Source organism: Camelus dromedarius, chromosome 10 (genome assembly GCF_036321535.1).
Source record: "Camelus dromedarius isolate mCamDro1 chromosome 10, mCamDro1.pat, whole genome shotgun sequence".
NCBI classification, from domain to species: domain Eukaryota; kingdom Metazoa; phylum Chordata; class Mammalia; order Artiodactyla; family Camelidae; genus Camelus; species Camelus dromedarius.
The window spans coordinates 188689-208690 of NC_087445.1; the positions used below are offsets into that span (position 1 = coordinate 188689).

At 40.6% G+C, this 20002-nt stretch overlaps 1 protein-coding gene across 5 annotated transcripts in view; it reads left to right on the forward strand.

Annotated features, from left to right (window-relative positions):
• Positions 1 to 14500: 14500 nt before the first annotated feature.
• Positions 14501 to 20002, forward strand: part of MFSD14B (major facilitator superfamily domain containing 14B) — a 68872-nt gene continuing 63370 nt past the window's right edge. Inside the window, exons 1-3 of one of the 5 annotated variants that reach the window (XM_064490057.1) lie at positions 14501 to 15375; positions 15692 to 15931; positions 16026 to 16280. Coding sequence is in view for 1 of the 5 variants with exons in the window: in XM_031447312.2 (XP_031303172.2) it covers positions 16690 to 16797 (108 nt within the window). In the remaining 4 variants the exon portion in view is untranslated. The other 4 variants (XM_064490059.1, XM_064490058.1, XM_031447312.2 and 1 more) reach the window with 4 other exon arrangements.

Here is a 20002-nt window from a genome sequence, read left to right on the forward strand (position 1 = left end):
ATGCAATATGTGGTCCTCGGTTTCTGACATCTTTCAGGTTCAACCATGTTGTAACCTGAATCCGCAGTTTGCCCCTCTTAATTGCCAAATAGTATTCCCATGTATGAATACATAATATTGTGTCCCTCCACACACCAGCTGATGGACATTTGGATTGTTTCTACTTTGGGGCGTTAATGAATAATGTGTCTAGGAACCTTGGCCTGTAATATCCTCCTTATTGGCGCCCCTGCTTCCCTTCTCCTCTCTTGTCCCCGGGGTCAATTGTCCACACACAGAAGCCAGAGCCATCCTCTGAGAACATCAGATAATCACGTCCCTCTTTGCTCTCAATCCTCCAATGGCTTCCCTTGACCCAACAGCATCTGAAATCCTTACCATGGCCCTCCAGGCCATGGGGACCTCAGCCCCGGCTGTGTCTCCGGTCGTGTTTCTCACCGTTCCTGCTCGTGGCCTGTGGCTACGCTGGCCTCCTCGTCCTTCCCTTAATGTCTCAAGGCCTTGGCCCCTGCTGTTCCCTTTCCCGGCATGCTACTTCCCTAAATATTTACGCGGCCTCCTCCATCACTACAGCCGGGTCTTTGAACCCACTTCGTTTCCCAGAAGAGGCTTTTCCTGAGTATCCCTTATAAATAGTGTCTCTGGCCCATCTTACTTCTTACTTACTTACTCACTAATTACTAACCATCATTTCACTTCTACTTTATTTTCCATCCCATCTGTCATCATTAACTGACCCAACACTGTATAATTATTCGTCTACTTTCTCCCAATCCTGTCCCATGACAGCACATTGTCTTTTTTTTTTTTTTTTTGTCTTTTGTAGTTCTTTTCAAAAAAGATTTTGTCTTTTTCACTTTTCCACACCCCAGCACCTAGAATAGTGTGTAGCCCCTGAAGGTTTTATACTAACTAAAAATAAAAAACACTAAATTTTTGAGGCTCCCAAATAATTTATTCTATGAACCACAAGTCCTTATTACATATTAATACAAAAGAGTTCCCTCTTTACTTTCTTGTTACATAGTTTATAATAATCAAATAAAGTGTCAGTCTGAACCCTGTGTCTTGACATTCTAATCTTTCCCTGCTGATATTTGAGAAAGCTCTCTGAACGCATCGCTTTGCTCTGGCCTTTCCACTTGAAGGCATCAACAGGACAGCCCTGGTTTCCAAGCCTCTGCCTCGATCTGATCTCAGGCACAGCATGTGTGCCCTATAGTGAGAGGGAGAGAAAGCCCAGGAGTGTTGCTAAATCAGGAGGTGGGCTTCATTATTCTGCATCCCCAGTAAAGCCCACGTATGACTTACGAGACTCCCACCCTGCTCTGACCTCCAGGCCATCCCTCATGGCCTGCTCACATTTGTCACATCAGAGGATCCCAATATCCTCACACAATGCATTTCCACATACTCTGTTTGTTTTTTTTTTTTCTTCCTGCCTTGGTTTGTCTCAGCCTTATTCTCCATCCATCAAACTTTTCTTCTAGAACGCTTCAGAATTCAGTTGCTCATAAGCCCCACTGCCACCTCTCATCTGGACCGTGGCGACAGCCTCCTCACTGGTCTCATTGTGTCCACTCTGGCCCCTAATTCTACTCACTATACTAGAATTGAAGAAATCATTGCAAAGCAAAAATCACTATATCATTCTTGAAACCTTTGATGGCTTCCAGCATATTAGATTTTTTTAAATTGAAGTATAGTTGATTTACAATATTGTGTTAGTTTCTGGTATGTAGCATAGTGATTCAGTTATATATATTCTTTTTCATCTTCTTTTTCATTATCGGTTATTACACTTGGACATTGACCTTGCCTTATGGAGGCTACACCTCTTGGCTTCATCTTTCTTTTTGTTGCTCTGTGTTCTGATGCTCCAGTCACCCTGGGCTTTGTCTATCAGTCACCCCAAACTCATTTCCTTTCTGGGCCTTACACAGGCTGTTCCTTCTGTTCTAATCTCCCCACAGCTGTTTCCTCATCACTCAGATATTAACTAAAATGTCTGCCTTTCAGAGAGGCCACCCCAAACATCAGGTAAAACCACCCTCAGAAATTCTCGACTTTGTCTTTTCCATGATAATTATCAGCATCCTGCATGATCTTATTTCTTTCTTTGCATGTTTGTTCCCTATCTTTTCAGCACGATATGAACTTTTATGGGCAGGTCTCTGGCTTATGATTAGAACAATATCCAGCTCAAATCAGGGACTCAATACACAGAGGAAGAAAAAAAACTAACATACCAACCAAACTGGTCACATTGGTTTCCTTGAGCACAGAGGGCAGGAGAAATGAGGGGGGAAGAAAGACCGTAAAATGAAAAGAAAACTGTCCGTGATAAGAATGCATGTGTAGTGAAAAATGTTTCGCATATGCATAAAACTAAGCATGTCTGAGCTAGCGTGTGTATCTTGGTAAAGAAAAAATTATTTATGACACTTGTTCAAGATGGTAAGGAAGATTTTATTCAAAGGGGCTGCTACAATGGGGTTTTGTAGTAAGGGAGAGAGATAGGGCTCAACTCAGAATGAAACAAGGAAAGGTGAGAATTTATAGCCAAGAAGCAGCTCAGTGGATAGAAATTTACTGGCAGGAAACCTCAGTAAGAAGGGATTCTGACAGCCAACTTAACGCCATTTGCAGCAACATGGATGCTCCTGGAGAATGTCATTCTAAGTGAAGTAAGCCAGAAAGAGAAAGAAAACTACCATATGAGATTGCTCATATGTGGAATCTAAAAAAAAGAAACAAACACACATAAATACAAAACAGAAACAGACTCATAGACATAGAATACAAACTTGTGGTTGCCAAGGGGGCGGCAAGGGAAGGGGCAGACTGGGATTTCAAAATGTAGAATAGATGATCAAGGTTAAACTGTGTAGCACAGGGAAATATATACAAGATCTTCTGGTAGGCCACAGCGAAAAAAAAATATGAGAATGAATGTATGTATGTTCATGTATAACTGAAAAATTGTGCTCTAACCTGGAATTTGACACAACATTGTAAAAAGAGTATAACTCAATAAAAAAAAGTTAAAAAAAAAAAAAAAAAGAAGGGATTCCGGCTAAACCAACCTAACAGGATTCCTGCTGAAAGCAGGCAAGAGTGATCAGATATAAACTCAACACACCTGGAAGAGGTCTTCCCGTAGTTGGCACCGCTGCCAATTCGTTAACAGCATGCTGGGCAAGCAAATCCCTGTAGGGGAGTGTCCGGGGACATAAGTAACCGAGAATACACGTCAGAGCCACCATGGGATAGGAGGTGAGGGTGTCAACAGCGATGGGGAAAGACTACCAAAGACAGAAGTCGCCAGGACAGCCCTGCCCCAGCTGCCCAGCGGCAGCGTCTCTAGTCCTCGTGAAGCAAGTCGCCTGGAGTTATAGTTCAAAGCAACTGCATTGCAAGAGCAGGATGTCCCAGAGGCGGGAGGGACTGACTCCTTGGCCCTCGTCACCGCGCAGCTCTGTGGCTGCCAGGGAGAAAAGCCCCGGGACAGAGACGTACAAATCTTCCACACATTTTTAAAGACCTTAGACGTGCAGAGGAGACCAACAATCTCAGTACGCTCAGAGCTGCCCTGGTTTTAACGCTGAGTGTCCTAAGTCTTGGGAAACGCCTAATTCCAGGCAAACCAGGCCAGTCGGTCACCTAATTAGAGGTTGTAAGGCAGGAGGTGGGGTTTAGCATCACCTTCCTTCCCTGTTCACTGATAACGTGAGATGCTGTTTAATACACCTGGCTTGGTTTCTATAGGGAAGCCAGACATCGAATTAATAGGTTGCTCATATTTGATAATTAACTGGGACCATATGCAATCTACATGATTACCTTGTTTCCTTTATACCATGACACCAAATATCACATTATTATTTTTTATTATTGTCTCTACTACTGGATCAGTAGGTAATAAAGTATTTTTAATACACTCCAATGAGAACATTTGTAAAAAAATTTTATTCTCCACGTACTATTTCTAAAAACTTTCTAAGAAATTCCATTACTGAGAATTTTGGGGATGGAGGAGGTGGGAGGCAATATCTCTTGGCTATTTTTTTTTAATTTTATTTTACTGAGTTACAGTCAGTTTACAATGTCGTGCCAATTTCCAGTGTAGAACACAATTTTTCAGTTATAAATGAACATACATATTTTCATTGTCACATATTTTTTCACTGTGAGCTACCACAAGATCTTGTATACATTTCCCTGTGCTGTACAGTATAATCTTGTTTATCTATTCTATACATACCTGTCAGTGTCTACAAATTTCAAACTCCCAGTCTGTCCCTTCATATCGCAATGTCAATGAAACTATATCACTCTTTGAAAAGTTTAAAAAAATCCGTAATTTCTCTGATCATTCCATACTTTATTATCTGTAATTTTCCAAAACATCTATTTTCATGATTTGAAAAGACATCTGTCTGCTTTGGTGGTTTAGATTGTATTTTCCTCTGAGTTTACCTTCTCCGTTTTATGGGTTTCAACAGGGTCAGTGGTTCTCAAGTCTGATTATAAGAAGCCCTAGCTTTCCAAGGTACAATTGGTCACTGGTCTCAATTCAGGTCATGGCAGTTGCATTTCTATGGAAATAAAGCTCAAGTTAGAATGACACTCTGATCCAAAACTCACTAATAGCAAGTAAATCATAACCCAGTAAGTAAAATCTTAAAGGCAGAAATACCACAGTAACCCACTTTGAGGGTTTAAAGGGTCATGCTCCCTGCCATTGTCTTTGGGATTATGCAAGGAGAGTAGAAAACAGTTCATCCTTGTTTAGTAGATGAGGACACTGTGTCCCACGGAGATGAAGTAATTTGGTCAAAGTGAAACTGGTTTTAGTGGCTACATTTATGGGAACTGGAAAATAATGGGAGCATTGCTGGAGCTTCACAATGGCGTTGTAATCTGATTTCAAACTGCTGAGTCAACGTATGAGGGCAAGGACTTCAGAAACTAGACAGCAAAATGTTCTTAAGGGGAAATGAGAGACAACTTTATTCAGCACTCTATTTTTTTTTTTTTTTTGCAAAAGATTTAAAATAAGAGTTAATAATGTTGATGCACTGAGAGAACCATGGAGCACTTCCATACTTTCTCAAAGAATTATAGTGAAATCAGATTATCCCAGTCTTTCCCAGCCTGTTAGTAACAATGCTACCACAAATGTTAACAATCTTACAACTCTGAGCGCCTCACTACCTGCTCATGCTGGCACGCAGTCCCTACCAAAATATCCCCCTGCTCTTGTGAATAAGTCCCCAAGGGCACATCGGTAGACTCAAATGCAAGCCCCTTCTCTGCTGGGCCTCTCTCCCTGGTTGTAGTGCCCTTCACTGCAGCTCTCATGACCTTTGAGCCCAGTTGTGCAGGCTCAGCCGCCCTGTTGCCCCACAGTGCCCAGATGGGAACAATGTTCCTGTCACTCCAGGTCAAGGTGGCTCATCTGGGCCCCGATCCTCCCGAAGCCTACTGAAACTGCATCAGTAACACAAGGCTGTTTTGTTCATTACTCACCCAGTTTTACAGATCCACAGAGAGGAAGGAGAGTGTGGCTCAGGGGCAGAGTGCATGCTTAGTATGCACAAGGTCCTGCGTTCAAGTCCCCAGTATCTCCATTAAAATAAATAAATAAACCTAATTACCTTCAAGAAGAACTTTTAAAACAAATCCAATTTGTGAGATAATATCAACTTGTGGTCAAGATCTCTGGGGTCATTCTGCCTCGAGTTGAATCCTGGCACCACCATTCATTGGCTGTGTGGCTTTGAGTGCCTTATATAACTAATCTCTTTATTTCTGTTTCCCTGAATTTGAAATGCAGATGATGCCTACGAGTTTGTCCTGATGCACTAATAACTGTGTATTAAAGGGCTTAGTCTAGGCCTGACTTCAGTTAGCTCTCGATAAACGTGCTGTTATTCTTTCTGTCGACACTGGTAATTGTGAATAAGACAGGCTTGTACTCGAGATGCTTCCAATCTAGTTGGATTTATTTGGGTCAGCTGAGTTTATTTCAATTCAACTCTTTGTAATAGACAAATAATGCAAAGTATTTTTCTCAAAAGTGTAAAACTCTACGAAGAAAGAGAGGCTGTTTAGTACACAAGTAACTGTAATAAAGACAGTAAAAAAGAAGTGTGCACCAGGGAAAAGGTAGTAGACACAGGAATAGTGGCCAGGAAATCTAAAGTTTATAGTAATATAATCCAAGCTACATTGGTTGACCTGCGCTTCCCAAACACACAGCATGGGGAGCCAGGATGGATTCAGATTTTAGGAACTTTCCACCTGTTCAACTAAAGGCAGTAAGTAATAGGGACAGAAAGATGAGTTCTGAGCCAACAGTGCTAAAATCAAATCAGTGGGACCAAGATCAGCTGACCAGGCTGAAGGGCAGGGCAACACTAAACAAGGGGGGCACCACAAGGCCCAGTGAGTCAACAGCAGAAAGATGAGGGTCTTGCAGGGCAGGGTATAGCTCGGTGGCAGACTGCACGCGTAGCATGCGCAAAATGCTGGGTTCAATCCCCAGTCCCTCCATCTAAAAATAAATAAATAAACCTTATTACCTTCCCCTTAGATAAATAAAATTGTACAAAAAAATTAAATGTTTAAACAAAATTTTTTTAAATAAATACACTTTCTCCTCAGGACTACCTCATCTTAGATATTGACCAAGAAGCCCCAACCCCATGCCCTAACATTGTTTTTAAAAAAAAAAAAAGAAAAAAAAGATGAGGGTCTTGGCTGTAGCTTCAGCTGGAGTTTGGATGTCCAGAATTTTTTTCCCGGGCAGTGGTTTTCAGTTTTTCGCTTGTTGCCTCTTAAAACAATGTTAAACAAATAAGCAAACAAATTAAACCTATTCAAGTCCACATACATTTTTAGGTTAACATTTAAATCGCTTATATCATTAGTTTATAGATACAAAGAATATATTTTTCCAGGATATTGCAGGCAGGTTTTAACACACTTTTGTCAAATTCTTGGGATCAATTTGGCTCTTTTATTTTATGGAAAATAAACACCCTTTGACCTATTTGCCAAAACTAGCCCTCATCATCAAACAAGTCAGCCAAATTGTGTTGTGTCCAACTCACATCTTGACAGAAAAATTCTTATTTTATTGTCTAGTTCAGATAAATATGGTCTTAGGAGTCTGAGTGAAGACTTGACAAGAGCCTGTTGCTTAAATGAGAAATCACTCTCTCAGGGTCGAGGTTTCCTTAAACTGTCCCTTTGCTTGGCCCTTGGAAGCACTGAGGTCCATGGTGCACGATCAGATTTGAGATGGATGGAGAATCTTTAGTGAAGTGGGTGAAGGATGACTGTGGAAGGGGATGTGGGAAAGAATTGCCAAAACAGTGACACTTTTTGGAGCAGGCTAGCTGTGGGAAAGAGTACACGCCTCAGGCAAGAATCTGAAAATTCATTATTTAAAAGGTATCAATGGCCAAGTCAGCCCTGGAAAAATCTTCCCATGTCCCAAGGAGTATACATATCCCAGTTAATAACAATAACCTAAGTTCCCTCAAGTTCAGACTACGTACCAGGATTGAATGAATTAAAAAGTACACTGTCAAGATAGCCAATAACAGTACTAAGAAAAATTACTCCAAACTTGGAAATAAAACAAGGAAATGCCATATCCATCAACGTCATGCTAGAAGACAATTGTTTTCTTTTGTATTTATTTTTTATTGAAGTATAGTCAGTTTACAATGTTGTGTCAGTTTCTGATGTACAGCTCGATGCTTCAGCCACACGCGGGTATACATACATTCGCTTTCATATTCTTTTTCACCGTAAGATACGACAAGAATATTGAATATAGTTCCTTGTGCTACACAGAGAAGACAATTGTTGAATAACCCCACCTAAGAGTCATCTAACTCTAGGGAGAAGTTTGATTATTTACTTTTAACTATTTATTATTAATTAGCCCCAGATACTTTACAGCCCTGCAAAGTGAGAATTTATCCCATAAGAAACTGATGAGCTGATTTTCTTTTCCATGGTGGGAAAATAAGATAAGCCCAAATGTTACAGCTTAACTGCCCTGTAGGATATTAAGTAGGGCTGCATCTAATTTAGCAATTTTAATTTATTATTCCTTTTTGTTCTCATTCATTGTAGCAATCATAGTTTTTCAAATTCTCTTTTGAATTCACTTTATGGGTTCCCTTATTAATAACATAATGAAATATTGGTATGTGCTCACCATCTCTTTGGGTTAGAAGTATGTTTCTAACATTTAGACAGTTACTTGTTGACAGAGAAATATACACAAAGTAGATAGAAGGTACAAGGAAAGGATATGTGATACGGAAGAGGAGATATGACAAAGCCCTGGTAGAGATTATTCCTGAGTTGAGGGAGAAAAGGAAGCTATTCTATACAGAGAAAGCCTCAGGTATGGGGGCACAACGACATAGGTGTAGAACGGTACTAGATGATGAGGCTGAGAGGTGGACAAAAGCTACCCTGGGCCATGCATGTCATGCTATTGGGTTGGATGGAGCCTTGTCTTGTATAAAAAAGGGAGAACTTGAAGAATTTTTAGAAAGGAAGTGACATAATAAGATGGATTTGTATTAGAAAGACCAATTTTGTATGAAGAGTGCATGCATAGGTGGAAGTGAACCCAAAGATAAAGACACTAAACTACTGAGAGATGAGAAGGGTATGAATTTAGGCAGTGTCAGTAGGAATGAGTAGGTGCAGAATGATTTGAGATATAGAATAAACAGGACACAATGGTTGCCTCAATGTGGGGGTGAGGAAGGAGAGGAAGGAGGTGAGAAAAGGCACAAGTAACATTTGGTAATTGATTATGAGGGAGTGGCAAGGCGAGGGAGGAGCTGACCTACATCAGCAACAATTAAGGCTGTAGGCATAGAGATTGTATCAGGTGGCAGCAACACACATATTCAGCATGTGGAACACAAAGAACTAGGACAAGAGGGAGAGTCGTTAGATTTCTAAATTTTACATAGTTCACATACATTGTCTGCCTGGATCACTCAAAATTCCATCCTTCCATATGAAATGTTTGCCCACTCGACCTGATTCTGAATCATCCTAGTATGCATAACAGCTTAACATACTTTTTTCCAGAGGATAAGTCACTTTTGCCTTTTAGCCAAATTTTCCATATGTAACGCTTTGCTGGATGGAATGAAAGGAATTGAAAAGATTATGTAAAGCTAGTTCTCCATTAAAAAAAAAAGTTAAAGTGAATCTTTTCAAACAAAGGACAAATACAGAGTTGTGTATACGTGAAAGAATCTAAAATCATCGACAATTCAGTGGCAACAAGCACACTCACCACCCAAATCTTAGTTTCTAAGAACTACTCTGGAAGAAAAGGAAACAAGAATGGCTGATTCTAGGGTTGGACTGAGGAGATACAAAATTAACCTGGAGCATCTTGTAGTGTCAAAAAGTAACAAAGTTCTAAAGTAAAAATAGTGATTTCTCAAAAGGACACAGAATACCTGAAAGGCAAAAATAGGACAATCTGAACAACAAAATAAATAATGATAGAATTTTAGGCTTAGGTTGACTTTTTTCTTCTTTCAATACTCAAGATGTTCCTCCACTCTCTTCTACCTTGCATTGTTCCTAGTGAAAAATATGGTCTCATTCTTAACATTGTTCCTCTGAATATAATGTGTTTTTTTTTTTTTTTTTGCTTGGGCTGATTTTAAGTCTTTCTGTTTACAACTAGTTTTAAGCAATTTGATTATGACGTACTTTGGTCTAGTTTTCTTCTTGTTTCTTCATGCTTAAGGATTATCGAGCTTCTTGGATCTATGGGTTTATAGGCTTCATAAAATTTGTAAAATTTTGGCCATTGTTTTTTTTCAAATATTTTCATGTCCCTCCCTACCTATTCTCATTTGGGGACTTGAATTCCATGCTAGGTCAGTGTGTGAAGTTGCCAGACACTGAGGCACTCCTCACTTTTTCCCAGATTTTTTCCACTCTGTATTCCATTTTGCATAGCTTCTATTGCTGTCTTCAAGTTCACTAATCTTTTTTGCTGAGTCCAAGCTGTCATTAATCCTTTCCAGTGTACTTTTCATCTAGACATGATATTATATACTACATTGCCAAAAAAAAAAAAAAACAAAAACAAAACAAAACCACAGCAGGATTTCTTTGTATAACTTGAATGGCTGGTTCTGTGATTCTGCTTAGAAGAGACATGGTTGATATGACAAATTTCTTTAGAACTGATGTTTTTCCAGGACGCTTGTCTTTGAATAGCCCTTCTAGGAGCTGCCTAGAAGGAAGACTTCAGGTCTGTTTATGTGGTTGAAGAAGTTCTTTTGGACGTATGTGTATTTATGTGTGTGTTAAGGGGAAGGTGATGGAGAATGGGAAGGAATGCTGGGATATCAAAGGAAGTAAGGCTCACATTGATGGTGGAATCCTGGTGTGTTTCACTCCTGTACTCCTGAGTACAGTTCCTTTTACTCTCTGTTTTCTTACTGTCTGCCAAGGCACTTCACTCACAGAACCTCAACAATTGCTCTATTTCTCTTTCTAGCCCCATGACACTACTAGAAGCATCAGTGTCTTAATAAGCAGTTCCCAAACTTTAGCCTCAGCAAAAATTCCACTATTCTAGGTGTTCCACTTCTTTGTAGAGGAGCTGAGCAAATCTGGCTGTTATAAGTGCACTTTATTAGCTGCTCTCACATCCAGTCTATAAGCAAGGCCTTTCGGTCCCGTCTCCAATCTGTCCCTTTCTCTCCTTCCCTATTGCCATCACCCTATGCAATCTCCACCATATCTTATCTGGACTATTGAAGTAGCCCTATACCTGGTTCTCTTCCTTCTGTTCTTGCCCTGCAAAGCTGCCAAATGAGTTTTTATCCATTTGTTTAATTATTTCATTTGAGCAGATTCTACGAGTTTAACAGTTAGGTCAAAAGGAATATTTACATAAAAATTTGGCTTATATTGTCTAATTTGTTAACTCCAAAACGTTGAACCAACTTACACTTCACCGGTAGAGTATTTACACCTTCACCAACTTCAAATATTATCATTGTTTAATCTTTGCTGTTATTAAAATGGAAAATGATGTTTCATTGTCGTTTAATTTACATTTCTTTGGTTACCAAACAGACTGAATATATCTCTTCATGTTTTTTGGCAATTTATACTTCTCCTTTTGAAACTGCCTTTTTCGTGATTCTTTGCTTATTTGATGGGGAACAGATTTGGAGAAAGAGATTTTAAAATGATATATAGAACTCTTCATAAAATACAGATACTAACCTTTTCACCGCCCTATATGTTACATATTTTCTCCCTCAAATTTATTTTATTGCTGCCTTTATTTATTATTTTTTAACCAAGGATCCAAGAAAGGTTGTTTATATTTGGTTGTTAGGTACCTTTAGTTTCTTTTTAATATGGAACAGTCACTCAAAAGTTTTTGTAGGCATATAGTCTCTTACTTCTCACTGTTACATACTGTTCTATATATGCACCTGTCACATTCAATTTATCCATCTCCCTTCTAATGGAGGCCCAGCTTGTCTCCCATACCCTCCTCCCACAAGTAATGGTACAATACAAATTCTTACCAATATCCTTTTATGATCGATGTAAGAATTTCTCTGGCATACATAAGCGTGGTTTGTTGGGTTGTTGAGCAATGCATATTTACATCAATAAGAATTACCTGTTTCTTTCCAGAAAGGTTTTATTTTACCAGCCTAAATTCCCACCAGCAGTAGACTACTGAGACTTGTATCTTGTTTGACCATTTACTGGCAGCAAAGGTAAATTTCTAAATATATCTCATTTGGTCTCCTCCATATGTAAATGAAGATTAAAATACTTACCTTATAATATTGAGATGAAGATTAAAGGTAACAGAACATGTAAATCACTTAGCACCAAACAATCACTCACTAAATACTAGCCGGTGTTACTATCATGTCTCTCCTATTAGGTTTTCTGCTCCTTGATGGCATGTATAAGTTTTCACCTACTTCTGCCTGTCTCTCCTCTCCCATCCCTAATCTCTGAATTAGTAATTGCCATGGGGAGGGTACCCTTATTAACCTGGTAATTTATTTCTAGAAATGACAAGCTGAGTGGCAATAGTCTTGATTCCAGCGTATATCATAAAACATTTTGGTAAGAAGGAATCACATTTAAGTAGTTTATTTGATTAGATTCTGTGCAGTCAAGGATTAACTCAGCAGGTCTGGGTTGCCCAAAGCCTACATATTCCAAACAAAGGTTTGGCCCTTGACTGGCTTCTGGGAGATAACCTCTAAGCCCTTGGAATACCCTTATAAGCCTGATAAGAATGGCTTGATTTGCCTGGAGTCTTGGGCTACGCTAGGAAGTTTATGCCAACAATGTGATTTACGATGGGGGCTTTTGGCCACTTGGTATCAATTTCATCTCTGGAGGGGCTGAGGCCTGAGTACCTAAGGTCAGTCACTTGATGCTCCATGCTATATGACTGACCCCCAGTAAAAACCTTGGATCCAAGGCTCAGGTAAGCTTCCTGATTACCAGAACTTCATGTTCATTGTCACACGTTGTTATAGTGTTAAGGTGTAATTAAGCAATGTCCGTAGACACCATTCAGAAAAGTCAACTGGAAATGTATGTGGTCTCTCCTGGACTCAGCCCTATGTGCTTTTTACCTTTGCTGACTTTGATTTGCATCCTTTCACTGTAATAAACCATACCATGAGTTTAACAGCTCTTCCTTTTTCAATGAAAATTTTTATTAATTATTTTTCATGAATTTTCTCCAGCTTTATTGAGGTGTAATTCATGAATAAAAAAATGTGTGAAAAATGTTGGTGTTCAACTGTTTTGATAGTCATATTGATCAATAAATAGTCACCTCAATCAAGCTATTTAACATGTCCATCACCTCATACAATCGCCATTTTCTTCCTTTCTTTCTTTCCTTTTCTTTTTCCTTTCTTTCTTTCTCTCTCTCTCTCTCTCTTTCTTTCTTTCTTTCTTTCTTTCTTTCTTTCTTTCTTTCTTTCTTTCTTTCTTTCTTTCTTTTTCTTTTACTTTCTTTCTTTGTGATGAGAATACTTAAGCTCAAACTTCTTAGCAAATTTCAAGAATACAATACAGTACTGATAACCACAGTCACACTGCTGTAGGCATTAGGTCTTCAGAACTCATCTTGCATAACTGAAATTTTATACTCCTTGACAAAGATCTCCCATTTTCCCATCCCCCAAGTCCATAGAAACCACCATTCTACTCACTTGTTCTAGGAGTTTGGCTATTTTAGATTCCACATATAAGTGAGATAATATAGTACTTGTCTTTCTGTGTTTGGCTTGTTTCACTTAGCATAATGCCCTCTAGGCTCACCCACATTGTCACAAATGATCATATTTACATCTTTTAAAATGATGAATAAAATACAATTGCATAGACATATACATGTATATAACACATTTGTTTAAACAGTCATCTGAAGATGAATGTTTAGGTTGTTTCTATATCTTGCCTATTGTGAACAATGCTTCAATAAACATGAGAGTACAAATATCTCTTTTAGTTTCTGATTTTATTTCTTTTTCATATATACCCAGAAGTGGGACTGCTGGATCATACAGTAGCTCTATTTTTTTTTTTTTTTGGAGGGAAACTCTATACTGTTTTCCACATTGTACCAATTTACATTCTCACCAGCAGTGTCTAGTGTTCACTTTTCTCCACATTCTTGCAACACTTGTTATTTTTTTGTCTTTTCTATAACAGCCATTCTAACAAGTTTGAGGTGATATCTCATTGTGGTTTTTATTTGTATTTCCTTGATGTTTAGTGAAATTGAGCATCTTTTCATATACCTGTTGGTCATTTCAGGTTTTTTTTTCTCTTAAGTTGCATGAGTTTTTTATATATTCTGGATATTAACTCCTTATTGAATATATAATTTGAAAATATTTTCTCCCATTCAGTAGATAGCTTTCTCACTTCGTTGATTATGTCCTTTGCTGTGCAAAAGCTTCTTATGCAATCTCACTTGTCTAATTTTCCTTTGTAGCCTGTGCTTTTTTGGTATCATATAACAAAAAATATTTGTCTGGATTTTCCCCTACGTTTTCTTTCAGTAGTTTTACAGTTTTAGGTCTTACGTTTGAGACTTTCATCCGTTTCGAATTGATTTTTATGAACAGTGTAAGACAAGGGTCCAATTTCATGGTTTGCATGTGGATATCCAGTTTTCCAAATACCATAACACATGTCTCTTTCAGTGAGGGCCATTACTTTCCTACAGCCTTGGATGTTGAATTAAATTGTGTGGAATTCCAGCTTTTTGACTTTGATTAGTGCAGAATTAATTAAAAGGTAAGAATAAGGGTCTATTTAATTCTTATGGTGTAACTGTCAATATAATGCAATAAACAATACATCTCCTAAAAATTGCTTTTATGGCTCTCCAAATCAAGGGCCCAGACTTCACAGTGCCATCATCCAACATTACTTACATTGTTATATTTTTGGCAATGCACTTTAACTGGGATTGGCACAAACTGGTATGTATGTGGAGGATAATCAATAAAGGTAACAGGTTCATCCTGGCATTTAAAACAAATGGAATTGAACATTTTTGTGTAGATATAGAAGGCAAAACCAGAATCAAAGCATGGCTGAAATAGGCAAGCAGTTTGGGGTTTAATAAAAGGACACAATTCCAAAAAATAACAGCCATCCATAAATAGATTGGGTCTATTTAACATATCCTCTTCCCTAGCTATATTTAAGAACAGGGTAGATGACAACTGGCCAACCTCAGGCCGGTTGTCGCCTATCCCGTTGGGGGAATTTCCTACTCTCAATTTAAGGCCAGTGGCTTATAAAATCCTGTCAGTTTCCTAGTGCTGACTAAAGAGTCTTCAGTCAAGGCCAAGTAGCAGTAAAGTCCCTGACAGAAGGGGCAGTCTAGGTAGACTACTTGAGCTCAGGAAAAGAACTTCTGTGTTTTTTCAGGAAAAACTGATTCTGGACACCAGTATGCTTTGGGAAGCAATGTCTGATCAGTGAGTGTAAATGAAGCTGTAACTCAGTACACCAAGTGCTGTTGACTTGTGTCCTCTCAAAATTTATATGTTGAAGCTCTAATCATCAAAGTGGAGATTTGGGAGGTAATTAGGTTTGGACAAGGTCACTAGGGCAGAGATCTTCTTGATGGGATTAGTGCCCTTATAAGATACACCAAAGAGCTTGCTCTCTTTTTCTCTCACGTGAGGACACAGTGAGGTGGCCATGTGCAAGCTAGGAAGATCTCATCAGAATCTGACCTGCTGACACCCCAAGCTCAGACTTCCAGCCTCTGAAACGGTAAGAAATAAATTCCTGTTGTTTAAGCCATCCAGTCTATGGTATTTTGTTATGGCTGCCTGAGCTAGGGACACTAGCGCAAGGCATGGGAGGGACCTAAGCCGGTGGATATACAGTCTACCTGAGTCTCTTTAATAAGGAGGAAGACTTATGTTCTTCAGAGTTTCAAAGTGTTTATCGTCTTTGAAGGAAGCATTGAATGCTCAAATATCTAACAGGAAAAAATACTCTGACTATATTTGTACCCCTAATTTGTGGAGCAGGTCCTGTCTGTTGCGTTAACTCTTTAACTAGCCAAGTTGCTTTCCTTTTATAGTTTAGGTTGGCGTCTGCAAGACAGTATGTGGTATCCTGCCAGTAATTATAACACTATTTATGGAGTCACGATTAGTATTAGCAGATTTCTGTACATCAGCTACTTATCTTATCCTAAGAGGATCAGAGGCTTTGAGTAATCTGTTCATATTCACCATGTTGGTACCATCAAGCAGTTCTGGACTGGAACAAAGACCTGGTATTTTCTAAGACTGCCCTTCCCATGAATCCCACCGTCCAGGTAAGCTCTCCATCAACTTCTTTTTAGATTTTGGAAAAGGAACAGAATATTGTAATTATAGTGCGTATGTCACTTCTTCGGTACGGTATTCCAGACCTGGGAGCTCTGTTTCTGTGTCAGAAAGTGCCCATCTCTACAGCTGTTGAGAGCAACAGGAAAAAGTTGTTTGGCGATTTGGTGCCGAACCAAGACGAAAAGTGCCATACAGGAACCCTCCCCACCTGAGCCTCCCAGACTCGGCTTTTCTCCGGAAAAAGAAATACGATTGGCGGCCCCGGGAGATGACGCACTTCCGGCGCGCTGCGAAGACCGGAGCCAAGACTGTCGAGACGTGTAGGTGGGGCTTTAGGTGAGCGGGCGCTGCGGGAGGATTTGGGCGCAGGCGCCGAGCTTGAGGCTGGAGCTGAGATCCGGGGCAGGGCTGGCTGCCCCGCGCCGGCCTGTGGGGAAGCGGGGGCGGGGCCGGCGCGAGGCCTCCTGACTGCCCTGGGCCGCAAGTGCTGCGGCGGGCAGCTGAGGAGTTGGCCTCCGTGCGCCGGCTGCGGCTGGTGGCCTCTGCCGCTGCGCTCCTCGGCTCGCTTCCTCTACGGTTCCGGCCACGACTGCCCTCGCAGCCCTTGGCGTCGCCACTGGCGCCGCCGCCTTCCCAGCAGGCCGCTTTGGGCCGCGGAGCCCATGAGAGCGCGGGCCCCCCCGCCGCAGTTGCGGCGTCGCTGCAGTCCCGGAGCGCCCCGAGCCGGCGCGGGCATGGCCGTGGCATGAACGCCGAGCCGCCGCCGGAGCCTGAGGAGAAGGCGGCCTTGGAGCCCGAGGCGGGAGCCATGCCGGAGAAGCGCGCGGGCGCGCGGGCCACGGGCGGTAGCTCGGTGAGCGCGGGCACGGAGCCCGAGCGCGTTGCTCAGCCCGGAGCCCGGGGTCCGGGGAGGCTGGGCGGGGTCGCGGCAGGAGTCCGGGAACGCTCAGCGCGGGGGTGGGTCCTCGTCCCCTGGGGGAACCGTCCTCTCGGGCTCCGAGAGGGGCTCTGGCTCTCGGAAAGCCTGTCCTTTCCCGAGTCAGCCAGCTGAATTCCTCACTGCTAGGCTTTCCCAGCGCTGCTCGTAGCTAGACAGAAATTTAGGCGACTTGGTTATTGTTTCAAAAGACGCCCGACATGGGCCCGGGAATATAACTCATTTGGCTCTTTCAGAATTCTCCGTACGTGTTACGGTCCTACTTTGATGGTGCACTTTCTGGCTTGAGCTTACTTAGAGGATGTATGGAGAGCCTTCAGAGCCGGCCTTAGGCCCTGGACCGGGAAGTTGGCGTCGGAGGCTGAGCAGCGCCTCCCTGTCCCTTCCCGGTTCTCTAGGCGGTCGCACAAGCGGTTGGTGACCAGGAAGATGGTATCAGAGGAAGCTGCCGATCCTAGGGCCCGGCTGAGGAGCATGTTCAGGCTAGTGTCTTTCCAATTTCATGTGATACTCAGATGACTTCCGAAACACTGGTTTAATCGGCGGAACAGGCTTTGCCAGAGGCGCTTTGGTTTTTGACGGTGAAACTAAGCATAGAGTCTGTCATTTCTTAAAAGACCTTTTTCTTTGGTGGGGGTAGGTCTATTGGGACAGGAAGTATAGAAACATTACAATAAGTAGAGGCTAATGCCAAGGAGACTTTTTTCAAAGGAAAATAGAAATTATAGGAAAGTTAAATACATGCAGTCGGCCTCAGATTTTTAGCTTATGTATTTTAGTTTGCTTTTAAAGAATGCTAAATGATGTTGAAGGCTCCTCCTTGCCCAAGTGACTTCTTATTTGGGGGGAAAATTAGAGGTTCCTCATTTCAAAGATAGAATTTCTCGGAAGTTTTTGTTTTTTGGCTTTTTTTTTTTTTTTTGGTAGAGGGAGGGAATTTCTATAGAACTGGTTTTTCTCCTTTTATTTTTGATTACATAAAAAGTGGACTTATCATTTTCTTGCCTTCTAAACCAAACCCAGCTACCAGCTCCTTCTCCTGTCTTTGAATTGATAGACCGTAATTGTAATTACTAACCAGTGGCCATCCTCGTAACGTCCTTCGTCCTTTCCCATACCCTCATGGTGATACATTAGTAAGTCTAGCTAAGTTTACAGGTAAAGATTTTAGGTTTTTAATCTTTTCTGCATTCCTTTGGTTCAATTCCTCAGCATTTGTAACCTAGATTTTGACTCTCTCGATACTCCTACTTACTTTGCCATCAGATTGCTCTCCACAGTGTTGATTAGTAGGATCTAACATGTAAATATGATCATTACTGTGGTCCTACGTATTTTCCTTGGTCCCCCTTTCTTAATAATCTAGCAGGTTGAAGCATTATAACATGATTAGGTGAGCATGCTTGGAATCCCAGTTACCACCTTTTATTACCTGTATAACTTTGGGCAAGTTACATAACCTCTCCAAATTAATAGTAGTGTTTGTCTTAGAGGATTGTGAGGGTTGCTACAACGTGGCACCTAGTAAGTCCCAAATAAATATTACCTGTTACTATTTCTCAGTATTTTTGGCATGCATGGTTGGTCAGAATGTGTAGGTGATCCCTGTCTGATAAAAGCATTCAGTTCTTTCCCATTTACTAATCGATTCAGGAACTAGACTCCCAACCTAAAAATCAAACTTGCTAATTTTATGTGCCTAGAGCAGAAACTTTTGAGGGATGTTTACTTAAAGAAACTGAGACAGTTTATTCCCTGATTCCTTTTCCTGTGAGTCCTGATGCTAATTTGGGCACAAGTAGGTGCCTGTTCAGTCTTTCCTTGTCTCTGAGGGTGCCCCTAGTCAAGTATTGATAAATTGCAGTGGATACTGACAGTGAGTTTTCTTGGTGCTTGCTCTGTTTAGTGAGATGACTAGCATGGGCAGGTAGCAGGGTTCAGCCACTGATACTTTTTGAAATGTGGGTTGGCAGGAAAATCAGTGAGTGCCTTTAACCATATTTATGTTCATGTCATATGCCAGTACCCCCAAATTATGCATCTTTACTATTTTAGTTTCTTTCAAGCATTGCTTTCAGGTGCTACATTCTTCAGCCCCCGTGATTTGACTTCATTTTAATGTGTAGAAATTTCCTTACGGCTTGATTTTAGCATATTCATGGCTTCAGGTTCTTAATGCTACTAGTAATCACAGTCAGCTGACAACTTTTTTGTACCTCTTTGCTCTATCCTTCCCTAATTGTGGGTGTACATACACCTTGAAATGATGTGTCAGAATTATTTGCATTATCATTGAATGCACATTTTCCATAATCAGGCAAAAGAAAAGTCCTGTTGGAGTCATTTACCTTTGAGCATCTGGTAAGAATTAAGGATTTGCTGCAAAGAAAACAAAACCAAATTTAGCATACTATGTTTTTCAGAATGTTCATGGACTCCAAAAAGCCAAAACCTGGATACCAGTTAAGATTCCTAACATGGGGCCTCTCAATATCAATACCATTCTGGTGACATTTGATGTCTATTTAGCTGATTTTTTCTCAGACTGTTTCAGAGGGGTCCCTATAAAGGCTAATTCTGATTTATAAGAACAAGAATATTATATATTAATATAGACAAAATGGAAATATTACTGATGAGCAGCTTCTGTTACCCAAAAAAGGCTTAAATGACTAGGTGTATTTTATTTGTAAAAAGGTGAAAGAGGACCTAGGGCCATTTTAGGGGAAGTTTTTTTTATTATAGCTTTCACTTCTTAACACCGTTAGGAATCAGTATGATCATTTCAATAATAAAATAGTGCTGGGACATTGGCACAACCAAACTCTGTCAAGTAAATTATAGCAGGTAAAAGGAGAAACGAAAAGCATTTGTGAGCAGTTGATCTGTTCAGTTTATAAAAGTGAGTGCATTGTGCTGTTTCGTGTTTAGTACTGTGCACATCTCTGGTCAGCTTTCTCTCATTAAGCCTAGCCTTTGTCAAAACACAGCCTTGTTGCTGTTGTATTGTCCTTAGGTCCGGTATAGAAAGCTTTTTTTAGATCTTGCTTCTTCGAATATCTTGAGCATCTTTTCCCAGTTTTTCTTACTAGATTCAGTCTCTGAAGGCAAGGGACTATAG